General features: G+C 36.5%; 1 protein-coding gene across 1 annotated transcript; it reads left to right on the top strand.

The window, feature by feature from the left end:
- Nucleotides 1-8,211: 8,211 nt before the first annotated feature.
- On the top strand, nucleotides 8,212-11,421 carry LOC114276382 (biogenesis of lysosome-related organelles complex 1 subunit 2). The gene is made up of 2 exons (XM_028218181.2): nucleotides 8,212-8,431; nucleotides 11,078-11,421. Exons 1-2 carry the CDS (start codon nucleotides 8,336-8,338, stop codon nucleotides 11,342-11,344), a joined length of 363 nt encoding a protein of 120 aa, XP_028073982.1. The 5' UTR covers nucleotides 8,212-8,335; the 3' UTR covers nucleotides 11,345-11,421.
- Nucleotides 11,422-20,388: the final 8,967 nt, after the last annotated feature.

Here is a 20,388-nt window from a genome sequence, read left to right as displayed (position 1 = left end):
CATGTAGGTCACGTGCCACGTCCTGTCTGATCGATCTGCTCTGTCTGTCTGTCTCCAAGCCCACTGTGAGTAATAACTCTGTAAAGTTATGTTCAACTTAGGTATTTTCTACCTGGTATTGTATGATCTATTTTCTGAAATGTTATCTTACGAATTATTAATGAATGTCCAGTCTTCTGAAAAGTATTTGTGGCACCCTTAGTTCACGTGGCCCTCGCCCGGGGGTAACAATACTGCGGCCAATCTGTATCTGGCCCTCGCCCGGGGGTAACAATACCGCAGCCAATCTGCACGTGGCCCTTGCCTGGGGGTAACAATACCATGGCTATTTGCGCGCAAGATATGGACCTTTATGGTCGTTGGTACCAACTATGTATGTGGGTCTCTGGACCAATCTGATCTAATAGCTAATGGGTGTACCACGTATGATCTTATGCGAAATCTAAATATGTAAATGTATATGAATCTGTTTCTGTTTGAAGTCTGATTATGCTCTGATTTAAATGCTGGATTCTAACTTGTGCTGGACATCATTCATATAACCCCTTTACTCTGTTATTATTCACTAGGCTTTCGCTCACAGTTTATATTATGTATGTAGGTGAGCCGGCACATGACCAGGGCCAGAGTTAACGTCTTTTTGTACTGTTTTTGGTCAGCCAACCATTGTGCCTCCCAAGGAGGTTCCGTCCGAAGTCTAACGCCAGGGCTGTTTTTATTTTCATGCTAGTCTCTGTAACTGTTTGTAAAGTCAGATCTTAGGAAGTTCACTTCTGTAAATATTTGTAAATATTGTGTATCCGGACTGGCATGCTTATATTTCTATAGTAAGTTTTGAAATGTTTCGTCCCATGTACGTTATCACAGCTCATTGGATCTTGTCTATTTTGTATTATTGCTTCTGCAGCCCCTTATTACTCGCTAATCTGTTCAGAGGCCTTTGGTAATTCACGGATTACTGGCCAGTTACGGTGCTAAACCTACAGGGACGGGTTTGGGTCGTGACAGTAATAATTTTTGATCTTGTACTTTGCACAGAGGCTCTTGATTAGCTTACTATCAAACTACGTACCATTGTCTGCTATTATTGCCCTTGCGATCCTAAACGTGGTGATGATGTTCTTCCATATGAAGTTCTTTACATCAATATCTCGAATCTTTGCGAGGGGTTCAGCTTCAACCCACTTGGTAAAGTAATCTGTTGTCACTAGCAGGAACTTTCTTTGCCCGGTTGCCTGAGGCAGCTATCTAACAAGATCCATGCCCCATTGGGCAAATGGCCAAGGGTTGGATATTGAGTTTATATCTGCTGCTCGTTGGTATATCAAAGGTGTAAACCTCTGACACTTCTCACACTTTCTGACATAAGTTTCAGCATCTTTCTGCATATAGGGCCACCAGTATCCCTGAGTAATGGCCTTATGAGCAAGTGACCTGCCCCCAGTGTGGCTCCCACATACTCCTTCATGTATCTCATATAAGAAGTCTTTAACTTGTGAAGGATGTGCATACCTCAAAAGAGGTCCAATAAAAGATCTTCTGTAGAGATGCCTTTCTGCTGTCAGACTGAATCTTGCTGACTTAAGTCTGATCTTATGTGCTTCTTTATGATCATCTGGCAGTTTTCCCTCTTTAAGGAATACTATTATTGCATCCATCCAGCTTGGTCCCATCTCTACACACAATATTACTTCATGCTCTATGTTCAGTGGTTCTACACTTGGACCTGATAAGTAGTCATCCATTATTGTCCTTGCCTCTCCTGGTTTCATTGCACTAGCCAGGTTGGCCAAGGCATTAACATGGTTGTTATCATCTTGGCTAACTTGCTATAGTCGGTAATTTTGGAACAATACTATCAGTCTGCCCACCTCCTTTATATAGGCCACCATCCTTTCATCTCGGGCAGCGTATTCGCCTATTGCCTGATTGACGATAAGTTAGGAGTCACAGAAGGCCATTACTTCTTCGGTTTCCATTGCTGCTGCTAACTTTAATCCTACTATCAGTGCTTCATACTCTGCTTCGTTGTTTGAGTCCTTAAACCCCAAATGAATGGATTATTCCAGCATCTATTCAACTGACGATACTAGCACTACTCTTGCCCCGCTCCTTGTCGGTTTGAACTTCCGTCAACAAACAGACAGAAGGAGTCATCGACGTAAATACTACAGCGCCTGAGTTTCTCTTCTTTCCTCTGTTCGGCTATCCCGACTGGGTTTCTCTTTGTTCACCTAGACATCGTATACCTCGGCTCAATGGAGCCCAATGTATGATGGCGCCTGGTGTGAACTTGGCCACGAAGTCGGCCAAAACTTGGCATTTGATTGCTGTTCTGGGTCTGAATTCCAGGTCATATTGGCCCAACACCACTGCCCATTTGGCTATCCTACCTGTCAGATCTCCTCGCTACAATAGGGACTTCAAAGGATGCTCTGTTAACACCACAATCTTGTGGGCTTGAAAGTAATGATTTAGCTTCTTGGAGGCCATTACCAAAGCCAGTGTCAGCTTCTCCAAGGGTAGGTATCTGGTCTCTGCATCTGTTAAGGTCTTACTCAAGTAGTAGACTGCCCTCTGTTCTCCCTTATCTTCCCCAATTATCACTGCATTTACTGCATGCTCTAAGACCGCCAAGTATAAGAACAGTTCCTCTCCAGGTACTGGATTTGAGAGAACTGGAGCTATGGTTAAGTATTTCTTCAAGTCGGCCAAGGCGACTTTGCACCCCTCTATCCATAAGAAGTCTGTGGCTTTCTTTACTAAACTGAAGAAAGGTTTGCATTTATCAGAACTTCTGCTTATGAATTTGTTTAGGGCTGCAGCCTTTCTAGTCAGCATCTGTACTTGTTTTGCCAATGTTGGGCTCTCTAACTCCAGAATGGCCTTGATTTGATCCGGGCTTGCCTCAATGTCTTTTCTAGTGACCAGGTATCCCAGAAACTTCCTTGACCCAACTCCAAATGTGCACTTCGACGTATTGAGTCGGAGTCGAAATGTTCTTAGGATATCAAAGACTGTCTTCAGGTCGGCCAGATGATTCTCAGGTTTCTTGGTCTTCATGACCATGTCATTAATGTATACCTCCACTGTTTTGCCTATTAGATACCTGGACATCTTAGTCACCAATCTCTAGTAAGTTGCTCCTGCATTTTTCATACATCCCTTTTGGGGTGATAAATGCAATATTCTCCTTATTTGGGGGGTACATGGCTATCTGATGATATCCTCTGTAAGCGTACAAAAAGCTCATCCTTCCATGCCCTGAAGTGGCATCCACCAATTGGTCAATCTTGGGTAACGGGAAACTGTCTTTGGGACAAGCCTTGTTCAGGCTGGTGAAGTCCACGTAGACCCTCCACTTCTCATTCTTTTTCTTCACAACAACCGTGTTTGATAACCATGTTGGGTAGTTTACCTCTCGAATTGCTCTAGCCTCTAGAAGTTTATCCACTTCTTTTTCTACTGCCTCAACATGTATCAACGTCGGCCTCCTTACTCGCTGGATGACAAGTTTAGCCGACCTGTCCACATTCAGTTTATGGCAAGTGAGCTCGGAGTCAATGCCAGGCATCTCATACGGTGTCCAAGCAAACACCTCAAGGTTTGCTCTCAAGAATGCTTCTAATTTCTTTTCTTCTTCTTCGGCCAAGCTTGAGCCGAGGAGGAAGAAACACTCTTCATCCCTTTACTGGACTAAGATCTTCTTCAGGGCTTCCTCACTTTTCTCAGCTGGTTCTTTGCCGATGTCATCAAGGACCTCCATGTCCTCATCTTCAATCTCTGCTGCTTCTGCTTCTCGTATGTTGCAGGTGGATTTTATTGCTGTCATGGAGCAATTCTTTGCCTGCACTTGATCCCTTTTGACCTCCTCAATTCCATGCTCTGTTGGGAATCGCAACAGCCGGTACAATGTTGAGGGAATAGCCCTCATTGCATGCAGTCATGGCCTTCTTAGGATAGCATTGTAAGGGGAGAGAGTGTCAATTATTGTGAACTCAATTTTTACCTTCTTGGTGCCAACCTGCACCTCTAAACTTATTGCTCTTAGGGGCCACGTCGGTGTTCTTTTGAACCCAACCATTGGACCATTGGATTGTTCCAGATCATCTTGGTGAAGGCCAAGCTCCTTGTAACATCTGACATACATGATGTCACAAGAGCTGCCCTGGTCGATCGGAATTCGCTTTACTTGGCGCTCTCCAATTTGGAGGGATATTACCAAGGCATCGTTGTGTGGATACTACACCATTTCTAGGTCGTCTTCAGTAAAGGACACCACTAGTCATTGGCACTCGTCTGCCCTAGGTCTCTTCTGCTGGACCTGATACACATGTTGCAAGTGTTTTACCTTCTGAGTTTCCTCACATATCTCGTTCTCATTGACCTTTGAGTGAATCACATTGATCACTCGAGGTCTGCCTACTTGCGGTTGTGGTGCTGGTGGAGGTGGTGCTACCGGTGCCTGAGGCAGTCTCGCTTGCTCTTCCCTTGTCCTGGTTTCATCTACCAGGCCCCTTAGATGACCTTGCCTTACCAGGTCTTCTAGATGTGCCTTTAGGGCTCTGTACCCTTGAGTTAGATGCCCATCCTCGTTGTGGTAGGCACAGTGTTTCCCCAAACTTCTTTCCATAAATTCACCAGGAAGTTTCTCTGGTGCTCTATAATAGGGTTGATTCCAGATTCTTTCCAAGACTTTGTAAACCGGAATTCAGAATACGGTTGTGATTGCTTGTGCAGCCCTCAGTCCTGTCTCTTGCTTGTTGTATCCAGTGTTACCTCAGCCTCACTTTGGCGAGCTGTTTCTCTTTTCTTATTTTGATGCCTTTGTCCCTGGCGTGTCTTCCTCGGCTCTGGCATACTTCTCTATTCTGGCCATTAATTCCTCCATACTTTTTGGTGGCAGTGTTTTTGCCAATGATTTTCAAAGCAAACAATCATCTTTCAGGCCGTTCTTAAAAGACACGACCGCCACCTCTTGGTTACATCCTGGTATTCGGTTAAACACCTCATAATACCTTCTAGCATAGGCCCTAAGGCTTTCATCCTCGCCAATTCTTAGAGTCATCAGGGAATCCACTCTCAATGACTGTAGTTTGTTTGTCACAAATCTAGCCACGAACATCTCGACTAGGCCTTCCCAGCTTTTCACAATTCTTTTTGACAACTTGTGAAACCAGTTTGATGCGATTTCCCCAAAGGATAAGGGGAACACTTTGCAGAGCAATGGCTCGTTCCCGGTGTACAGTGCCATTGAGTTCAGGTACAATCCGACGTGAAAGTTAGGGTCAGACTTACCGTCGTATATCTAGAATCTCGGCATATGGAACCTCTTCGAGGCCTCAAACTTGTCCAATTCTACCGAGAACGACGATCTCGGCTTTAGCGGTGAGGTTACCTCTGCATCTTGTCGTTTCCTCTGGAGGTAATCCCTCAGATCCTCCTTGGTCCGTCCAGGAGCTCGGCTATCAACGAATTTTAGCCTTTTTGGTGCGCTACTCCCGATGTCGTTATGAGTCCTCTTGGATCTCTCTCCATTAGTTGCGTCGAAACAAAGTTCCTTCCCTTGAACATGCCGATGTTCTTTGGGGCCAGCTTCTTTGGTACGATGCGTCCTCTGAGAATCTCCCTTCATTGACTCTCCTCGCCCGATCTCCCTTGAAGGTCGGTGAGAGTGTTTCTTGGTCCTGGTGTGTTGGGGGACTATAGGGACTGTTTTCTGCCCACCTCCGTTGCGGGCATTGTTCTGGGCCGCTAGAATCAGCGTGTCTTGTAACAGAAACAGTGGCTGCATGACATTGTTCTGCATCATGAAATTGACGATTGATTGCAGGTCCGCCAATTTATTCGTCATTCCCTTCATCTCTCCGTTCTTCCGCAGGCATCTATCTTTCCATACCTGGAGGTCGTCCTCATTATAATATCTTCCACGGTCTGCCTTCTTAGGTACGTCTCCCTCCTGGTTGACGTCCTTCTCTCCGGGGTTCTGATCCCGAGTTTCTTCGTTGCAGTTATCCTCATCTACGTTAAGATCAAAGTGTTTACCACTTCCAGTAGGGATGTTGTCCACGATCTTTTCTTTCTGTCCATCGTTGGCCATTTATTCTCATTTCTTTCTCACAGACGGCGCCAAATTGTATGTGTCATTTTCTGACCACACTGCCAAATAGGTACTCAACTAGAGAACACCGCTAGAATAGATTACGCCCAAATGACCTGCAATAGAAAGATGAGACTCCAGTGGTGGTTCTTCCACCTGGGGGCACTCCGACGATCAAGTCAGTAATCAATATCTCTCAAAGATAACCAATTGTACTTAACTCACAAGTCAGAATATAAAAAGTGTACCTTAGACCCACGAGGTTGCCCTTCTTTTATAGTCAGCACTAACTTGATCCCTGTAGAAGCCTAGCTCTCCTTAAACTCTGACTCAATACTTATCCTGGACTCTCCAATAGATAAAGATAATCTCCCTAAGAGTTATATCCTTATCCAGGCTAAGGTCCTCCCCCGTTCTAGAACTCTTGTCCCTTATCCGTTCATTTCGGATTCCGGTCTCTCCACAGATAACCTTGGCCTAGCCGAAATCACCTCGGCACTATGACCAAGACACGTGACACCTCGGTTGGCACTTCGGTGCCACCTTGGTTACGTGTTTCGTTATTCAAAAAATATGTCCCCACAGATTTAAAATCAGATTTTAATGAGGGTAATCAGATAGGTTTACAAATTTGAATTTTGTTTGCTAGCTCTCTACACGGGCCTTTTAAATTTGATTTGATTACATTAACTTATATTTTAACAATTGTAAAACAATCAGAATTAATGTGGATTACATATAAACACCTAAATAATCAAAAGCAAAATAAATGTTTTTATATAAAAGAATATGATAATATTATTTATTTATTCATACAATTAATAAAGCAATAATGCTAAAGATTCACATTTGAGATTCCCAAACACACTCACAATGACGTGGCAAGGAAGTAGAGTTCTACATGATTGAGTGTGTGACAAATAAAAAATTAACACTTATTATTCCACATCATTGTGTGAAATAGTGGGGGTTTTATTAAGGGGTATGGCTTTTGTCCAATTCGGAATCGGACTGGACCGTGCTATTGGGCCCATGGGGGCCCATCACGGGTCCCATTTTGATAATCTGAACCGTTCAATGTGTAAAACTTGTCGAGTACTATATGCCTGTAAAAAATCACGTTGATCGGATATCGATAGCTATATGATCAAATTAGTTTCGTATTAAAAAAATTGGACGGTGAACAAATTAACGGTTGACAAAAAACTGTTTTGATCACATAGCTATCGATATCTGATCAACGTGATTTTTTACAAACATATAGTACTCGACGATTTCTACACATTGAACGGTTCAGATTATCAAAACGGGACCCGTGGTGGGCCCCCACGGGCTCAACAGCACGGTCCAGTCCGATCCCGGACTAGACAGAAGCCATACCCTTTATTAAGGGTCTCAAATAATTTCCTAACATTGTGTTTGGTTCATGGATTTCAATAGAGAATTGAAAAGAGAAAAAGAAAAATAATGTGAAATGTGAATGATTTTACTTATATTTCCCACATATTTTTCCATTGGGTTTAGTTCATGAATTTGGGGAGGGATTTAGAAATTAAAAAAAAAAATTGTATAAAATTAGATAAAATATAAATATATTTTAATTGTATTTTTTATTTATTTTTCCAAATTCTTAAATCAAACACAACCTTAAAGAATATTGAATGGAAGGAAAATACATATTACATGAATTAATTATTAAGAGGGTACAATATAATTATATAGAATTGTAAAGTTCACATTCTATATATATATATATATATATATATTTTAGAGGTTTGTTTTTCCTTGAATAAATTTTAAAAGTTTGTTTGGAAATTGAGTTTTTAAGTAATTTTTAATTTTTTTATAAAAAATAGAAAGAATAAATTGTTTTATTGTATTGATTTTGTGTCTAAAATATTAAATTCTCAAACATCTCCTAAATTTTAAGTGAAATTTGTATAATTTATTAAACTTATAAATTTAATTATTAACATGTATAATTTTGTTCGTTGTTTTGATTTTCTTCTTTGTTTTTTAAAGATATGTAATTTTTCCTAATTTATTTATTTGCCCTAGGTAAAAAATGGGATTGGTGGCCAAATAAAAACAAAACAAATAATAATTTAGGTATCATGAAAATTCTTTTATTAAAAATTAGCCCTAACATTTCACCAAAACAAAAAGATAACATCGCGGCGTTTTGGTAAAATCTTGCCGAATGCAGATCAGTGTTGAGAACCGGGGGCTCAAGGCATGTCTGGGGAGGAGGAGAAGGAGCGAGACGAACTTGCGGAGTCTCTCAAAGGTCTCTTCTCCAATCTCTCCACCATTATCAAAGCCGAGCTTCAGGTACTTCCTCCTCTCTCTCTCTCTCTCTCTCTCTCTCTCTATATATATATATATATATATCTGCACTTTCTCTCTCTAGTCTAGATTTTGTCACCTCGTCTTCTAGGGTTAGGGTTGGCCCTCAGACTTTGATTAGATCACAATTAGCTGATTCTTTCTGGTTTAAATTAATTTATATGCGAATTGATTATTTTTATACAGAAAATTTCCACGCAGAATCTCGTTATCTTGAACTAATTACATTGACAAAAAGCAGTGAAAAACTCTTTAGATAGTTAAATATGCATCTGAAAGAGAAAAATAAAAATAAAAATAGTGATTTTATCGGTTTTTGTAATTCATGATATCTAATTGCAAGAATTTAATTCCTATATTTCATAATTCTCTCTAATACTGAAACTCTTTTTTGTTAACGAATCTTGCTTTGGGAGGTTCTAACCCTGTGATCATAAGTTATCTGGAAAGTGAAGGAAGGCTTCGTTTGATTAGAAAGATGAAATAAAAGAAAAGAAAATGTATTTTATTGCAATCATTTCATTAAGATGAAAAATTTGTAAGAAAAAGATAGAAAAAAATAAAAAGTTTGGTTATAGATAACTTGTACATTCAATTTTTCTTGTATTTTTTTGCAAGAAATAAAAAATTAGTTACAATGCTAATATGGGTTGTACAAGAAAATTAGTTTTCTTCTACTTTTCACCACTTTCAAGCTGAACTATCCGAACCCAACTATTCATCTCGCTCTATGGCTCCATTTGATTGGAAGAAAATTTGATGGAAAGTGAAAGTGATGGAAAATGAAGTGAAAGAAAAGATATTTTATGGCAAACATTTGATTAAGATGAAAATTTTGCAAGGAAAGATAGAAAATTTTGAAATTTTAGTTATGAATTACTCCTTATATAGACATTCACATTTTCTTGTGTAATTTGCAAGAAATTAGAAAGTTAGTTACATGTTAATATGTTTCATGCTAAACAAACTCATAAAGATGAAAGTCATATTTTTTTTTCCTCTTTCCTTCACTTTCTATCATTTTCATCTTAGACAAACGAAGCCATGAAACAAAAGGAAAATTTTGTAGGAAAATGAAACTAGGTATGAGAGCATTTTTTGTTGATTGAGCAAATAAAAAATGAGGGCATTTTTCATTGTGTTCCATCATTGATATGAGAAAACCTCTAAAAATGTTTTAGGGATACCCAATTTCTGTAAGTATAGTGTCTCGTGGTAGCGGGTTTCAAGTTGATTATGCTTCAATAACTTCATCACATTGTCCGTCAAGTTGAAAGGCTCGCGAGTCATGTTTCCGTCTCATGTACCCAAATTATCACAAGTTGCCTTTACATTTGTTTCTCTTTAATGATGTTAATCCAAAGTCTCTTGTTGTGTTTGGCTGAATCCATATTTTTTACATTGTTTGCCCTAGAAGACAAATAGTTCTTTGACCAATTTTGGTACCCTGATCCTTTCAGTTTGAGTTTTCTGAATTCTGGTCTTCTTTATTTTTGCAAAGAACTGTTTATGTTGATGTTTTGTTTTATTTTAAATTTTATTTCCCCCAATTTTTTAGACTAACAATTCCATTCTCGGATTTTTTCACTACTAGTCAAGCAATAAACAGTCGCCCCATCTAAACAAAAAAAAACAATAAACAATCTTGATTCCAACAGAAGAAAATGCCTAGATATAATCCTAAAATTTGTCATATTGCTATGTATTTAAGTTGGGGCAGTTCTTGGTGTCCACTTGGTCTGCATTGTAAAATTACCAAAATAAATTAATGGTTTTCTTTTTCTTTTTCTTTTTTTTTTGTGGCACATTTTATGAAACTTGCTACCTTAGTGTTTTATCTTGTCTCATCGTGAGAGACAACCTTCTAGTCAAATTCAACAATCTAGCTTCGGTTACATAATTACATTGAAGAAAGTGATTTTTACAAGATATATAGTTTATCAGCGGGATATGATTTCATACCAAAACAAAATGATGATTTCTGTGCTATCATCAATGGTAGAGAACCCTCGTAGATTGACATCAAATTGCAACAGTGTTTTTATCGTGAAAAGAGTGCCAAAAAATGAAGCTGGCATCAAGAGCTTATGGGCTTTTGATTAGGGGACTTTATCTCCGTAGCTGTACATTTCAATAGCGGCTCAAGAATTTTTGAAGCCTTAGGCTAAACTTTAAAAAGACCTTATTCTATTATGTCTATTAAAATTTGGGGCCTACGAGAATAAGAATCTTTTTACATTTTTTTAGGCCTTAGGCGACTGATTAATTGGTTTAATGGTTGAGCCATGTCTAATTCCTAGTGCCACTGACTTGCTTTGTGGCTGTGATTCCTACTCTTAACCCTACTTTTTAGAGCCGTCCAATTTTTCTTCTTAATATGGGGGGCTCTATTCTTCACAGAAGTATAATTCTCATTCCCAATCTGACTTCCAAACCGATGCTGTAAAGCCACTATATTCTTTAATCTGTTGTCGCTTCACATTTTTTTTTTTTTTTCATAAGCCAGGTGAAAATGATTTCATTTTACCTGAGGAGATTGTATTCTTAAAAATACACTTACTGCAAAAATGATTTTATCTTCCAATTGTTCATCTTGGTGATTTTAACTTCCAATTGTTCATCTTGGTTCAGGGGACAAACAATCAACTAGAACTTTTGGAGAAGATGAATCTCAAGGTGGCAGAAGAGTACAAGGGCTTCGGTGATGTAGCTTCTAGGTTAAGGGTTTTCGTGGAGCAGCTTAAGTCCAAAAGTGGTAATTTTTATGAGTATGTTCAGCAAATTGATGCAATAGAGCAGCAAGTGACAGAATTTGAAGCCGTAATTTCATTGCTCTATAAGTACGTTTCTTTGTTAGAATCAAAAGTTCAATATGTTTACCAAGTTCCACCTCCGTAAACATATTTTCTTGTAGATGAAATTGTTTCCAATATCTTGATTATGTGTCTAAAGTAAAAGTGTTATGTTTTTCAAAAGCGCAGCAACTGATAGGTTTTCATGTTTTGGATATGTATTTTTCGATTTTTAGTGATTTTTTTGAATATTTTAATTATTATTATTATTATTATTATTAAGTTTCTACATTCACTTAATTTAGACACATTTAAAAAGTACAAAATTTATGAAAATATCTTTAAAAATTTTACTAATTACAATATATATATATATATATATATATATAAATTGATAGTTTTTGTATTTATTAAATTTTATCATATTAGGCGCATCTAAAAAAAATTATATCTTAGTATTTTTAAAGACTAAGATATGATTTTTTTATTAAAAATAACAAAATATGAAAAATATAAAATTCAAAAATTATTTTAAAAAATTCAAAATCAAAGGCCATGTTTGTTTGAGTGGACTGAATTGGGTTGGATTACCATTCTCATGACTAATAGTCCTAGGACTATGAATCCATTTGGAATGTGTATCATATCCTATGTTTGGATTTAGTTAAGATTATAAGGAGAGATTAATAAAATATTATCCAATCCGATGTTTGTTTAAGGGGATTAGAATAGATAGGGCATAACAAGACATGAGACATTCAATATATTGACCATGATACCTTTATTATGGTCATTTGATAAGTTAGTCAAGACTTTGACTTAGTCCCCCAATTTATATATCACCCCTTCTGTGGGATTGAATAATCCATCATACGTGGGATATCATATTCGGATGGATTGTTAGTCCGTATTTCAAATTTTTAACCAAACATCGGATTAATAATTTTATTGGACTATTAGTCCAATCCCAAACACATGTCCGCCCAAACAAATATGGCCAAAGGGTGTGTTTGTTTGACGGACTGGATAAGGGAGATTGTAATCCACCGGACTGTTAGTCCTGAGATACATTGTCTCTGGACTATTTGGTTGGACTGAATTTGTATCTTATTGTGGGGTGAAAATCTGACCACACTGCAATCTTAGTATCCAGCTGGAGAGCACTGGCAGAATAGATGGCACATGACTAACCTGCAACAAAAAGAGAAGACTTCGGTGGTGGTTCGCTACCCGGGGGTACTCCGACGATCAAGTCAGTATTCAATATCTCTAAAAAATAATCAATAGTGTTAAACTCACTAGCTTGAGTATAAAAAGATATACCTTAGACCCCATGGGGTGCCTCTCTTTTATAGCCAACTCAATCCTAGTTCCAATGGAAGCCTAACTTCTATGGACTTAGGATTACTGCTAATCTTGGACTCCCAGTAAGATTAGGATAAACTCTCTAAGAGTTTTATCTTAATACAAACTGAAGTCTTCTCTCATTCTAGGACTCTTGCGCCTCATCTGCTTATCTCGGATTCCGATATCTTAGGAGGTAACCTCGGCCTATCCGAGATGACCTCGGCATAACAACCAGGACACGTGGCACCTCGGCTGACACGTCGGCGTCACCTTGGCCATGTGTTGGTACTCAGAAAATATATCCCCACAACTGCCCCCTAGGTTCTATTACCTCGGCATTCTGAGGTGATGGAACCTACACTGTTCGTTCATCTGTACCCCTCTGTCCGAGATCAAACTCGCTGACCTCAAAGTTCCCTGGACTTTACTGTCCACTTCTATCAAGTATCAAGCTTTATGCTTTCCAAGCTACTCGAGATCACACCTCCTAGTCGAGGTTCTTGTTCCATTAATTCGTAAACTCCAAGAGCTTTGCAACTGTTCCACTCACATTCTTCGGTGGGTTCATAAACTTTTTTATTAAGCTCAATCTTTCATAATTTTTCTAAATCTGTTTACTTGCCCTCTGTTGTCTTCTATTTTCGTCTGTTTTCAAGTTTTGAATTGTTTGAACGCCTGGCACTGTTCTTGCCATATCCGCTTTCTGCTGCTAGCATCGTGTCTGGGTCATTACTTTCTTGTTCTTCACATACTTACTTAGTGCCTGTGCACTTAGCTTTATTCTTGAACTTTGTCGTCTTCTTGACTCTGATTTTTTTCTTTTTTTATTCAATTCTGTGGCTTTTTCTCTTTCTAGCTCTTTTGCTTAAATCCGTCATTGTTCCAAGCTTTCAAGTGCTGTAACTGTTTTCGTTTCTCTCCTCCGGTGAAGCTTACGTCATTCTGTCATTTTCACATCCGTCGTCAGATTTCGGCAATTCTCATTCCGGCTTCCCTCTTTCTGGTAAGCCACTGTTCCTCCTGGTTTTATTTCTTGTTACTTTCCAAGAAGCTCTCCTTCATTGTTAATCACCATTGCTGTTTTACCCATTGTTTCCAAATCATCTTCTTGAATACACACTGTTCACACATCTGTTGATTTCTGCCACTGTTCTTGGCTTGACACACCTGTGCAATCTTTTTGTCTTGATTTCCTGATAGCTTCATCACAATTCTTGATTACGAATTACATTCTTGTTTCTGTTTTCTGTGTCTTTTTTTAGATTCTTGCTTTCAATCCTTGCCTTCAAACTCTGAGGTGCCAATCGCCAAAAAGAGCTTTGATTAAACTCTTCGGGAGATCGATGCTGAGCTCGAGGCCGAGAAGGCTGCTGAGAAGTCTTCCCAACTGTCTTCTATATCTTGTCATTGATGCCAAGTAGTTTTGTTTCATTCTTTTACTCCTTGTACCTTGTACCTTGTACTTTGTCCTTCTCTGTATGCTTTTAATCCGGCCGACGTGCCATTTTTGTAGTCTGAATAATTTATTTTTCAATATTCAGGCCGAAGTGCCTTCTTTCTTCTTTAAATACATTTCTCTAATTTCTTCTTTGAATGAATGTCTTCTTTTTTCTGCTCTTGTATGACTCTACACTTAGAATAATTTGTATGTCTTCAAAGTACACCTTGACTGTGCAATCTCTTCGGGTAAAATACCTCTGTCACAACTTCTAATCTTGCTCATCTTGGCCTTGTCCTAACACTTGAAAATATTGTAACAAATATTTTCACAAGTGTTGCTTAGGACTTGTCACTTTCTCAATATCTTCTATCAAGACTTTAGTTTTCCATATTTCAAGTTTTGACAACCTGGTAGTCTCGGCAAATACGCAGATATTGCTTGAGCTTGACTTTAACTTGTAAATTTTTCTCAAAAATTTCAACAAGTGTTTTAACCATCATCCTTTATCATAACCTCAGCTTAACTTCAGCTTGTAAATTTTTCTCAAAATTTCAATAAGTGTTAAACCATCTTCCTTTCGATACGACCTCGGTTTAACTATAATTTGCAAATTCACACAGAATTTCAACAAGTGTTAAATATGACCTCGGTTTAACTTCAACTTGTAAATTCACACAGAATTTCAACAAGTCTTAAATATCATCTCGGTTTAACTTTAACTTGTAAATTCACACAGAATTTCAACAAGTGTTAAATATCATATCGGTTTAACTTCAACTTGTAAATTCACACAGAATTTCAACAAGTGTTAAATATGACATCGGTTTAACTTAAACTTGTAAATTCACACAGAATTTCAACAAGTGTTAAATATCACATCGGTTTAACTTCAACTTGTAAATTTACACAGAATTTCAACAAGTGTTAAATATCATCTCAGTTTAACTTCAACTTGTAAATTCACACAGAATTTCAACAAGTGTTAAATATCATCTCGGTTTAACTTCAACTTGTAAATTCACACAAAATTTCAACAAGTGTTAAACATTATATTGGTTTAACCAACTTGTAAATTGCTACAAATTTCAACAAGTGTTTAAACAATAATCTGGGTTTAACTTCAACTTGTAAATTCACACAGAATTTTAACAAGTGTTTAAATAATGATTTCGGTTTAACTTCAACTTGTAAATTGTTCACAAATTTCAATAAGTGTTAAACAATGATTTCGGTTTAATTTCAACTTGTAAATTGTTCACAAATTTCAACAAGTGATAAACATATTCTTCTTCTCTCTGCCCCCTGTATGGCTTCCACATACTCCTTTCCGAACCTTATAAAAGGTCTTCAACCTGGCTAACTACAGTCTAACCTTGTGTGTTTTATTTTTTTATCTTCTGGGATCTGAGATCTGCTCACTAAGCTCTTCTTTTCTCGGACTTAAGTGTTGAGATCTTGTCTGCTAGAATCTTGGATCTGCTCACTCAGGTTGAGCTCTTCTCTTCTCGGACCTACTCACCTAGGCCGAGATCATGTCTTCTAGGATTCGGGATCCAGGGTCTGGAATTCGGGATCTGCTCACTTAGGATGAGTTCTTCTATACTTGAATGTTATCTCCTTGGGAGCGTTTATGTCCCCTGTCTTTGCATCCCTTCTGGAAAGGTCTTCGTTCCTCCGCAGGTATCTATCCTTCCATACCTGGAGGTCATCTTCGTTGTAGTATCCGCTTCGATCTGTTGTCTTTGGTGCGTCACTTTTCTGGCCGGCGTCTTTCACTTCATGACTCTGGTCATGAGTTTCTGTGTTGCGGTCATCCCCTTCAACGTCGAGGTTGATAGGTCTCCCACTCCCAGCAGGAGCATTGTCTCCAATCTGATCCTTCTGTCCGTCATTGGCCATCTATTCTTCTTTCTTTCCCACAGACGGTGCCAAATTGTGGGGGTGAAAATCTTACCACACTGCAATCTTAGTATCCAGCTGGAGAGCACCGGCAGAATAGATGGCACACGACTAACCTGCAACAGAAAGAGAAGACTTCGATGGTGGTTCGCTATCCGGGGGTACTCCGACGATCAAGTCAGTACTCAATATCTCTCAAAGATAATCAATAGTGCTAAACTCACTAGCTTGAGTATAAAAAGACATACCTTAGACCCATGGGGGTGCCTCTCTTTTATAGCCAACTCAATCCTAGTCCCAATGGAAGTCTAACTTCTATGGACTTAGGATTACTGCTAATCTTGGACTTCCAATAAGATTAGGATAAACTCTCTAAGAGTCTTATCTTAATACAAACTGAAGTCTTCTCTCATTCTAGGACTCTTGCCCCTCATCTGCTTATCTCGGATTCCGATATCTTAGGAGGTAACCTCGGCCTATCCGAGATGACATCGGCATAACAACCAGGACACGTGGCACCTCGGCTGACACATCGGCGTCACCTTGGCCACATGTTGGTACTCAGAAAATATATCCCCACACTTATGTTTGTTTTCTCATGGGATTAGATGTCTGGAAATGACTATTTTATTGAATCCAATGTTTGATTGGATGGACTGAATAAAGATAAATATTTAAAAGACTATTTTCTTTGTAATTTATAATTTATATTTTTTTTATTTAATATATAATTTTAAATTTGTAATCTATAATTTTAAAATTTTAATTTAACAACACTATTTTTTTTTTAATTTATAAGGCCATAATTTTTAATTTATTATTTTTAATTAAATTAAATTTATAATTTATAAATGTTCAAAAGATTAGGAAAAATGTAATAACAATACTAAAAAAAATTAATTTATAAATATTTTTAATTTTTAATTTTTTATCATTTAATTGAACAACACTAACAAAATTTAATTTTTAAGGCCATAATTTTTAATTAAATTTAATTTATAATTTATAAGTGTTCAAAAGACTATTTTACCCTTTTTTAATTATTTATTAAGTAATAGCATGAGGATAAAATAAATATTTAACACATTAGTCCCATGGGATATCAATCCCTCGGAAATAATGACACTCCCCAAGATTATTTAGTCCCTCATATAAGGGATATGGAGTCCGGCCATACTCCATGTTCGGTGGACTAAAGTTGCACCAAACGATAGACATCTCCCTTCTAATGAATTCAAGTCCAAACAGTGTTTAATCTCTCCTAATCCCTTGAATCAAACAACCCCTTAATAGATCATCTAATAACTTCACTGTGTATTCATGTGTTGTTATATAACACACACACACATATATGTAGACTCTAGGATTGAAAACAAGTCGAATCAAATCAAGTAATAGATTAGTCAAGTTTAATTTGATAATTTAATGAGTTAAAAATTATGTTCAAGCTTGATTTATTTATGTAACGAGTTAATTTTGAACAAACTTTTAAAAGTCAAGTTCGGGTAATTTGATTTTTTATAGTGTATATAAACTAATTGAGCTAAGTAGTGGGTTTTTCAAGTTTGATTTGAATTATGTTTAACATTGATTTATTTACCTAACGAGTTAATTTTAAATAAGTTTAAATAAGTTTTAACAAGTTAAACACAAATCAAATTTAAATAGCTTGATTGGTTTAACCCTAATGCAGAGTTGCGTAGCCATAAACTTTCCTTGGCATGCCTGCACAGCAACGGCTTCCAGTTCCTTCCTAATTAGGCTTCAACCACCCCAACAGTGACCCCACAAGCGGCATCTTGGTGGAGCCCAAATCAACGGACACGATCAATAATTGTTAGTCTCATTTTTTATGATGCGAAAATTCACATAGAAGCAAATAACACTGATCAAATCCAATTCAAAATTCAAATATTATGTCCATGGGCCTAATGGCATCACCCTTCCTCATTTTCTTAATTTTATATTTTTTATATATTTTTATTATATTATAAAAAAACCAATTCATATATCACATCAATCCCCTACCATAAGATACAATTGCCCCACATTGACTGCGATAATCAAACCCATCTTACACGGCGGTGCAAGTCCGTCCTCCTTCTCTATCATGGTATTATTTTTCTTATAATAATGTTAAGATTAATTATACTTTTTTTTTTTTTTTTTTCTACCTTGATTCAAATTTCAAATTCATTTTTTATAAATTTTATCTAAGCAATATTATTCCAAACTTTAAATTCTTGACTAAAAAACAAAAGTAGACTGTTCAATTCAATTTCAATTGTATTTTATTGTTAGAATTGAACGTTAAATGACTCTATTTAATTGAATTTCTTAAAGTTGTTTTTTAATTTTTTTATATAGAATTTTTAAAACTAATTTGACTCAAAAAAAATATTAAAAATGATATATTTGAATGTTCAAAATTATTTATGTCCAAAAAAGATAAAATTATATGAAATAATGTATTTTTTTTTAACAAACCAATTTTTAAAATTAATTTTTTTTTCTTCTAAAAACTCGGCTAAATTATATGTCAGTCACATGAGAAGTACACAAAAAAACTAATGATAATTTAAACATATTACACTTAACATCTACTATTAATATTATTTAGGATAAATTACAAAGAGTGGTGCTAGAGACACCAACAGATTTATCAACAATATTATCAAATATCTCACATAGGTGTGAGTTCTACCCCATGTCAAACATTTGATAATTTTGTTGATAAATTTCTTGGGGTTTCTAGCATTTTTCAATTATAAATGGGTGCTGCTATTAGCACACCAATTATTTTGGACCCTTCATTTCTTTGGACCCCCGTTTATAAATATTAAAACCCTTAAAATTTCTTTTCTCTCCCAAATAATGCCAAATTATTCTTGTGAAAACATTCCACCTATTCAATTGAATGCAACCGCTACACCTCAGAAAGTCTCTCTTCTAAAAACCCTAACGAAACCCATGAATGTGATTACTAATTTATCTCCGTATACTTATTCATGACCTGAGAAAATAAATATATGGATTTTTGTTGTTGATTCAAAATTTCCCTTTTGTGGGTTTTGCGATTTTTATGAGTTTCGGTTATCTATTTCCGAACAAATAAGAATGTTCAATTACTTGTTCATGAACAAATGAACAATATTTGGACTTATGTTCTTGAATTTCGGTCATATGTTCGGGAGTTCAGTCCCGAAAAAATGACGAATAGTTTTTATTATTTTTGCCATTTTTTCAAAGAAACTTACCTTTACAAGGTCATTCTTCTCTAAGTTAAGAATACCATCAAAGTTATGAACCTCCTCTGAGCTTTTATTGTTGCACTCCTCTTGTCTTATGAAGTTGTGATTGTTGAAAAAACTCCCACTCATTGTCATTACTGAAAAAGTGTAGGTAATCAAACGGTTGCCACCATTACCGTCAAAATATTGTTGTCAAAGGATTTTCATGGTTTTGAGGGTATGTATGTTTTGAAGGTGGAATTTGGGGAAGATGAATGGGTGGTGATGGAGGTAGGTATTCTCATAAACCCTAACTCATGATGTAGTGAGTGTGTGAGCTTAATTGTGAGATGGGGTATCCTAAAATTATTGATGTCATTTTTAATACTTTCATTTGATGTTATTATTTTGATTAAAAAAAATTAAAAAATAGAGAGTCCAAAATAATTGATGAGTTGCTAATAAGCAACACTCTTATAAATACATCTCTTGAGATTTTTCAATGACAAAATCTTGACCTAATAATTTTGAGGGTATGAGTTCAAATCTCGAGACAATCACTTCGTGCACTATATCAAAAGTTAGATGTATGCTCAATTTTTTCTCTCTCAAACACACATTAATATGTACTATTTCATTTTTTTTTTCAACAGATTGCTCTATGTGGTAATGAAAATTACAAATATCTTTTTGTCAAACATTTTTATTTTACAATTGACTAAAAGAAAATTTATAACTATTCTCCTGTACAACAATAAAATTATTAGAATTGTTAATTAAAATATATTTATGATATTATTAAAATTTATTAATTGACCTAGTGGTTTATTAATAAAATAGGTCACTTGTTATGCAGTAAAAAATTCAAAAGAACGCTATATAATTTCTAAAATTACATATTTTAAACAAATCTCAAAATATATAATTGTAATTTATTTTATTATTTAAATAAAAATAATATAAATTAAAGTCAAATTTGAGTAAAATTATAAAAATAGAAAGCATGTTTACTTATAATATTAGTTATGAATAAAATAAACAGAAAATCAGCTTACCAATTCCCACCATCCCATACAGCTGGCCCAGCTTGACTGCGATAATCTAATCCAATTTTCATTTAGGACCGTCCGATTAAAAAATAGAAAAATATTTGATAGTTCGAATTTGTGTGGTCTGAATGGTTCGAATGTAATAAAAGAACGTCATTTTATATTCCAAACGACGTTATTTTAA

Source organism: Camellia sinensis, chromosome 4, assembly GCF_055761805.1.
Source record: "Camellia sinensis isolate YWXY chromosome 4, ASM5576180v1, whole genome shotgun sequence".
Taxonomy (NCBI): domain Eukaryota; kingdom Viridiplantae; phylum Streptophyta; class Magnoliopsida; order Ericales; family Theaceae; genus Camellia; species Camellia sinensis.
This window is presented reverse-complemented; position numbering and strand designations above follow the sequence as displayed.

What these genes read in the sequence shown, in the direction of transcription:
- LOC114276382 (XM_028218181.2), top strand. Translation starts at nt 8,336, where the DNA reads ATGTCTGGGGAGGAGGAGAAGGAGCGAGACGAACTTGCGGAGTCTCTC. An exon ending in TTATCAAAGCCGAGCTTCAG is followed by an intron (nt 8,432 to 11,077) that starts GTACTTCCTCCT and finishes ATCTTGGTTCAG; the next exon opens with GGGACAAACAATCAACTAGA.